This window comes from Melanerpes formicivorus, unplaced genomic scaffold (assembly GCF_026170545.1).
Source record: "Melanerpes formicivorus ecotype bairdi unplaced genomic scaffold, bMelFor1.0.p_v2 SCAF_51, whole genome shotgun sequence".
Taxonomy (NCBI): domain Eukaryota; kingdom Metazoa; phylum Chordata; class Aves; order Piciformes; family Picidae; genus Melanerpes; species Melanerpes formicivorus.
This window is the reverse complement of record NW_027142403.1, coordinates 4,902,515-4,910,481: the sequence shown is the minus strand read 5'-3', so window position 1 is coordinate 4,910,481 and position 7,967 is coordinate 4,902,515. Positions and strand designations below refer to the sequence as shown.

Genomic DNA, 7,967 nt, shown 5'->3' with positions numbered 1-7,967 from the left:
AGCTTTGAGGCCTTATTGGGAAGCTGGAGACACAAGCTCTACTGTCAGCACACCCATGGGCTTAATGTCATAGAGTCTGATCACAAACACAATTGAGATTCCCATCATTTTCTAGGATTGTTACCAATATCACTGCTCTTCACCTACACAAAACATCTAGCAAACCTACAGATATAGAATAGCTGGAAGAGAAGCTGGATACAGCTGGAGGGTTGCCTTGGGTTTTTTTTTAATGGAACCATATCTCATGGGCAAGAAAGGCAACTCCAGAGGAAAAGTGCAAGTTAACCATCGCTTTCAGTTGAAAACTGGGTTTCGGATGCCACTCAGGACTGAGCTGTTGGGCCACTTCCTGTGCAGAAGAGTTAGAGACCACACAAAAAACAAAATGCTTGTGATTCCTAGGACAACGATGCCTGAAATGAGTGCACTGGTGACCGGGTTCAGCTGGAAAGGAGGTCCATTGGGGTGAGCTGCAAGGAGAAGAGAAATGCGCAGTTATGATCTGGCTCCAAGCCCTCAGTGGGGTCAAACCCTTCCTTCTTTCCATCACAACACCCTAGATACAGAATAAGTACATTGAAGAAGTGTGAGAGACCAAATCTTATCTCTCCTGATGTGACTCAACAAAGATAAAATCACCTTTGCAGCTGGCCTGACAACAATGGGCCACTGCCATTGACAAGATCATCCTCACCCATCAGCTACCCTGGAAAGGGAGGATGGTGAGACAATGGATTCACCACCTGGCCCCTGATGTGCATTGGGTGTGTGAGCAGGTAAATGGAGAAGGAGGAGGCAGAGGGCCCCCCTCCCTCCCCCCTCCTCCCCCAGCTCCTCCAGACCCCTGTCCAAACACAAAGGAATACACAGAAAGATTTCCTGGGGAACAATACCTGGACACTTGTCTAAGGACGATTTCCTGGGGGACAATACTTGGACACATATCTAAGGGCCAAAAACTGTATAAAAGACTTGAGCAACTACTGGCTTGGGAGAAGGAAAACACAGATGAAAAACACAGAAGGACAATGCCTCTCAGAAGGGAAACAGGAGAGAAGGAAAAACCCAGGGCAAGGCTGCTCTGGAGAAAAATGGAGAGAACACCAGGAGAGAAAAAAATGACAGAGACATCACCATGGAGCCTGGAAGAAGCAGACCGAGAGGAACCCTTTCTCAATGTGCTAAGTTCCACCTGCTGCAACCCATGGAGCTGAAGAGGCTGCCCAGAGGACAACATCTCTTCTACAGCCAGAGCTGCAGCAACCTTCCTCTACAGACCCAACATCTCCTGCAGCACCTTTCCTCCACAGACTCAAACTGTCTTGGGGGGTGAGGGGTGTGGTAAAATAATTCCTTTCCTCTTCTCTCTCTCTCTTCTCTTTCTCCCTCTCTATTTTCTCTCTCTCCTCTTCTGATCCATCCACTTCATTTGTGCAATAAATAGTCTAGCTGTTGATATATTGGCCTCGTTTGTGCCTTTAATGTCATAACATGGGAATATTCAAAAGAACTGAGGCTCTTTCCCTCTCTGGACCGAGACAAGAAGCTAAAACTGTGCTTTAGAATGAGCACATGTCTCCTTGGATAAAGCTTATCTGAGTGTGCTCTGAAAAGTTCTTTTAATATTCACCAAGCTGGGGGATAAAGACAGTAAGGATACTTCTGGGGCATAATCTCTCATTTGCTTCTCACCATCCTTGACCTGTGCTATGTAAGACAAGACTTAAATAAATATATAAATAAGCAAATAAGTAAAGAAATGCATAAATAAATAAACAAATAAAAATAAATTAAGTAAACAAATAAACAAACAAAAAAGAAGTCCAAAAACTACCAAGGCAGTGGTATGAGGATTTGTGGCCTAATCAAGTTGTTTTATGGCTCTATTCCCTGATACAATTTTTCATATCTCTGTATAAAGTGTAGATAAAATCCTTAGCAGGTGTCAGGCTCCAGATTTCTGAGCTACTCCAAGCTTGTCTTCACACCTTCACCTAGGGCAGGCCACACAGGAACATGTCCAGGAGGGTTTGAAGAGTCTCCAGAGAAGGAGACTCTACAACCTCTCTTGGCAGCCTGTTCCAGTGCTCTGGCACCCTCACAGGAAAGAGCTTTCTCCTCGTGCTGAGATGGAACTCTCTGTCTTCCAGTTTGTATTCACTGCCCCCAGTCCTATCGCAGGACACCACCAAAGTGAGACTAGCACCTTCTTCTTGGCACCCACCTCTCAGATATTTGTAGACATTAATAACAGTAACTTTCTATTAAATGAATTACATTTCAATTAAACTGAGTATTCCAGTTGCTTTGCATTGCTTTCTTGCTGGCATGTCAGCACTGACTGATTCAAATGACAAAGAAAGCACAAAGAAAAATTATATATATATATATATATATATAAATGATTCATCTCCTCAGTTCTTTCACTCATAAAGCCTTTTTTGATGTTTCTTGGGATCCTGATGAACTTACCAAGCTGTGAGTTGTTGGTTGGTGTCTCATCTGCAGAAAACAAAGAGAGAGATGCATTATATTTCACAAGTATCTCTTCCAACCTCCTTGCAACACAAAAGCCAGTAGGCCTAGCTTTATCTTTAAAACAGATCAGATACACTTGCAATGCTGTCCAGTAGCTTTTAGCATCTCTGGTAAAATTAGCAGCCCCAAAAAATTAAGTGCATGGCTTAGCTTCATTCATATAAAGCTACCTAGGATTTTGTGGCCAAAAATAAATAACCACAAAACCCAAACCCCACCACAATGCAGGGATGTCTCCTCTTCTATTCTATTCTATTCTATTCTATTCTATTCTATTCTATTCTATTCTATTCTATTCTATTCTATTCTATTCTATTCTATTCCATTCCATTCCATTCCATTCCATTCCATTCCAATCTATTCCATTCTATTCCATTCTATTCTATTCTATTCTATTCTATTCTATTCTATTCTATTCTATTCTATTCTATTCTATTCTATTCCATTCCATTCCATTCCAATCTATTCCATTCCATTCTATTCTATTCTATCCCATTCCATTCCATTCCATTCCATTCCATTCCATTCCATTCCATTCCATTCCATTCCATTCCATTCTAACTGAAAAGGTCTCCAGTTCTGTTCTGTCTTTCAATCGAAATCAGCCATAATATGTTATGCAAATCATTTCACTGTTAATTGTATTGCAAGGAGATCTATGCAGGGGGGAAAAAACATAACCTGAGTTTTTCAACTTCAAAAAAATACCTCAGTGACCAGACATGGCTACAAGAATCAAAAATGCCCTTTTCCCCATGCTTGTTTTTCTCTTCCCAGGTGCACAGCGGTATTGCACTCAGGGAAACACCTGCATTTTGTCCTCAGTTTTTTGCTTGTCCCTTTCAAAACTACATTTCTTGCCAATATTTTTGCTTCTTTTTTTCCTTTGGTGCAACTTGGAAGCACAGCTCACAGAGTCATTTGTTTTTGAGCAGCTGTCTTCTAAACCTAAGTGAGACATCTATCAAAAGCTTCACAGTTTCACCTTCACGAGCAGCTAGCTGCTTGTTTCTAAACACAGAGACTGAAACATTTTCTTCTGGGCATGGCTCCTGTAATTGCTTAGTTTGGATTAATAAACAAGAATAAAGTTCCTCTGAAAAGGATAAAATATCAGAATGATAGCATGCACTGGGTTGGAAGGGACCTCTAAATGTCATCTAGTCCAAACCTCCTGCAGTAGGCAGGGACATCCCCAGCTAGATCAGGCTGCTCAGAGCCCCATCAAGTTTAACCTTGAACGTCTCCAGGGATCTGACCTCCACAACTTCTCTGGGCAACCTGTTCCAGTGTCTTACCACCCTCCTAGTAAACAACTTCCTCCTGAGGTCCAATCTAAATCAGTACTGCTCTCAAATGCCTTAGTGTCAGACTGCTGAGATCCATTGCTTAACTGCAACTACATACAAGTGTCTGTTAACAGAATGTATTCAACTTTTCCACATATTTTTCTTTCTCTTATTTTGTCCACAGTAATCAGATATAGAATCAACCAGGTTGGAAAAGACCTCAGAGATCACCAAGTCCAACCTATTATCTAATACCTAACACCTCAAGACAACTGAACCATGTCTTCAAGTGCCACATCCAATCCTTTCTTCAACACCACCAGGTCATCATCATCCTCAAATTCTTGCTCAAGCTGCTATATGTGAGGAGGTTTAGGGAAAGGCTAAAGCCTATAGCACCAGAGATGCATCATGGAATGAATCAGGCTGGAAAGGACACTGCAAGGTCATCTTGTCCCAACTCCCTGCAGTCAGACATGACATCAACCAGAGCAGGCTGCCCCCATCAAATTTGACCTTGAATTTCTCCATCATCCAACACCATCTAATTAGCTAAACCATGGCACCAAACACCCCATAAAGTCTCCTCCTAAACACCTCCAGTGATGGCAACTCCACCACCTCCAATCAGACCACTGAGTTTGGGCTTTTATAATGGCCTTATATACGTGACAGCATCCCACAGTGATCTTGCTGGCGTAGAGAGGAAGGATGTGAGAGCCAGACATAAATATCAGCTCAAAATTTCTATCAAAAACTCCAACAGTAAGGAAAAAAGAAAGATACACATCAAACTCCTGGAGAATCCACCCTTTCTCTAAGTCACTGCAAAATCATGTTGTGCTGCCAAACATTTCCCTAGGCTTCTGAAATTCCTGAAGCCCACAGAAGAGGTTTGCTGCTTCCTACCGCTCCTGGTAATGATGGGGCCGGCAGAGATCACAGCGTTGCCAGAGGTGCTCTGAGGGCTCCAAGTTGTCCTCCCACCAACATCTCTTCTTTCTCTGTTACTGCAAATCTGCATGGTTAATAAAACAATCACAGCTGCAGAGTGGAATTAAATTATTGCTCTTCCATGCTTCCTGCTTTAATGCAAGCTATTTTATAAGCAATGCTACGACATAGATTTTATTTCTTAGCATACATTAAATTACTTTGCCATAAAACCAGTTGCAATATTCCCAAGAAGTGTCTCTTATAAATGCCTGGCTTCCTCTTGTATTTTGCCTCACTTCATTTACAGCACTGCGCTGCTGTTGTGTACAAGATCCGTCTTATAGGATATTAAATTTTCAGTAGTTAATTTCCCAAAGCTTTGTTTACAGACAGTTTTCCCCAAGAAATGCGTTTTGCTTGACTAGGGATAGACAACATGCTACAATCCCTTTTCTAGCAAGCTTTGTGAGCTAAAGTTTGCACAACTTCCAGAGAGTTCTACGGAGCTCTGACCCACATTCACGGAATCATAGAATCGTTTTGGTGAGAAAAGACCTCCAAGAGCACTGGGTCCAACCATCAGCCTAACACCACTGTGGCCATTCAACCCTGTGCCAAAGTGCCCTGTCCACATGCTTTGTAAAACAGTTTTCCTCACTCTTGTAATCCAGAGGTCATCTTTAACATAGATTCGTGGATTCATGGAATGGTTTGGGTTGGTAGGACCTCGAAAATCATCTAGTTCCAACTTCAGGAACAAAAGAGCAGTTTCCAAACTCTAAGGCAAGTGAATTCGCTATCAGAAATTCTTTCAGGTTTTCATTCTAAGCATTACAGCACTTAATATAACTTTTAAGTGATCCATTAATTAACATGGAATGGTTTGGGTTGAAAGGGACCCTAAAGATCAGCTAGTTCCAACTCCCCTCCCATAGGCAGGGACATCTTCCAATAGACCAGGTTGCACAAAGCCCTATCCAACCTGGCCTTGAACAGCTCCAGGGAGAGGGCACCCATAACCACCCTGGGCAACTTGTTTCAGTGTCTCACCAGTCTCACTGTAAAGAATTGTTCCTAACAACCAGTCTAAATCTCCCCTTTTCTAGCTTAAATCCACTCTCCCTCCTCCTTTGACTACAAGCTCTTGTAAAAAGTCCCTCCACAACATTCTTGCAGCCCACTTCAAGTAGTGGAAGGCTGCTATAAATTCTCCCTGGAGCCTTTTAAGCTGAACTGCCCCAATTCCCCGAGCCTGTCCACATAGGGGAGGTGCTCCAGCCCTCTGGTCATCTTTGTGGCTCTGCTCTGAACCTGCTATAACAGTTCAATGCCCTCCTTGTGTTGGGGACCCCAGAACTGGATGCAGTACTCTAGGTGGGGTCTCAAGAGAGCAGTGAATTCTATCCTAAGATACTCTAAGCAATTTTATTCTGAGGTTTTTCTATTCATCCACTGTGATCGTGGGTACCTTTTTTCTTAGCTGTTAGACTAAGAATATCCACTCTGACACACACAAAACATTCTTACTTTACAAGTCACCTTCATTCTGTGCCATCCAATCTTCCACAGTATTTGTCTGCAGAGTAACTCAAGTGTTGCCTATTTTAGATACAGACAGCAGCATCTTCTGTACGCTGAAACTTACTGGCACAAGAAAGGGACAGTCATCTGCCCTGCACAGCTTTGTCACACAGTGAAGGAAGACTGTAGACATCTTCTGGTTCTTGTGCTTCACAAAGCGAAACACCTCGAAGGAGAAACGGCCCATTTGGCTCTTGCCATTTTCAATGATAGTTGTCTGTGGGTCCTTGTCACAGCTGGTTTTGTGGAGAGAAGATTAAAAATAGGATGAGAAGCTGGATTAGCATTTTGAAGCTCCTAGCTGAGAATAAGATAACCTCAGCAGCAAGATCAGTGCTTCGGCTCCTCGGAATAGGACACAGTGCCTTCCTGTGTCACATGGGCAGCAACAACCTGTGTGCTGGGCTGCACAGGCATTCATAGGGCCCTACCTGACTCTATAGTAGAAGGCTTGACTTTGACAAGAGGTCAGATATTCAGATATGGCATTTACCTTTTTTGTTTACTCACATTTATCACAGTATCACTAAGGTTGGAAGAGACCTCAAAGATCATCAAGTCCAACCTGTCACCACAGACCTCAAGACTAGACCATGGCACCAAGTGCCACGTCCAATCCCCTCTTGAACACCTCCAGGGATGGTGACTCCACCACCTCCCTGGGCAGCACATTCCAATGACTAATGACTCTCTTGCTGAAGAACTTTCTCTTCACCTCAAGCCTAAATTTCCCCTGGCACAGCTTGAGACTGTGTTCCCTTGTTCTGGTGCTGGTTGCCTGAGAGAAGAGACCAACCCCTTCCTGGCTACAACCACCTTTCAGGCAGTTGTAGAGAGCATTTGTAATGGAGTCAACAATAATTCCTCATAGTTCAATGTGTGGTTCAAACTCTTTTCCAGGAGGTGGATCTTCTGTGGTCAGAGCCTGGATTCATAGAATGGCTTGAGTTGGAAGGGACCTTAAAGATCATCTAGTTCCAACCCCTCTGCCATGGGCAGGGACACCTTCCACTTGACCCATTTGCTGAAAGCCTCATCTAACTTGGTCTTCAACACTCCCAGAGAGGAGGCATCCACAAATTCTCTGGGCAACCTCTTCCGGTGTCTTACTGACCTCATAAGAATGAACTTCTTCCTGATGTGCAATCTAACTCTGCCCTGCTCCAATTTAAAAACCACTGCCCCTATAAAATCATTCGGTTTTGTTTTGCAAAATAACAGCTACAACCATGGTACCATTTCATTCCAGGGCCCAAAGAAACGAAGAGGCCTGAAGCAAAAAGTAATCAGGTCTGCTAACTGGTGTAGACAGGTAACTCCACGTGAGGACAGTATCTCTCCAGCAAGTGTCACAGGTAGGATTTAATCTGAGATACTGCCAAGATGTTTTTCAAAGTTCTAACTCAAATAAATGTTATGGCTGGGAGTAAAAGCAGCAGCATCTATTTGTCTGTCATCATTTGCTTAACTGCTTTCCTGAACTGGAGTCTACAATGTTTTATATCACTGTCATTCACCAGAAGAGTACCTTTGTTAAAATAAAGGCCAGCGTAGCCATTCAGTTAGTGTGTTTATGGTGTCTCTCCTAGAACCATTTCAAAGATATGCTTCTCTGCCTTC

At 43.0% G+C, this 7,967-nt stretch overlaps 1 protein-coding gene across 1 annotated transcript in view; it reads right to left on the bottom strand.

The window, feature by feature from the left end:
• Window positions 1-297: 297 nt before the first annotated feature.
• The window catches only part of ZPLD1 (zona pellucida like domain containing 1), a 29,545-nt gene continuing 21,875 nt past the window's right edge, over window positions 298-7,967 (bottom strand). Inside the window, exons 7-10 of the mRNA XM_068160580.1 lie at window positions 6,412-6,583; window positions 4,740-4,848; window positions 2,476-2,505; window positions 298-473 (exon numbers count right to left, since the gene is read on the bottom strand). Of these exons, the coding sequence (XP_068016681.1) occupies window positions 298-473; window positions 2,476-2,505; window positions 4,740-4,848; window positions 6,412-6,583 (487 nt within the window). The remainder of the gene's footprint in view (window positions 474-2,475; window positions 2,506-4,739; window positions 4,849-6,411; window positions 6,584-7,967) is intronic.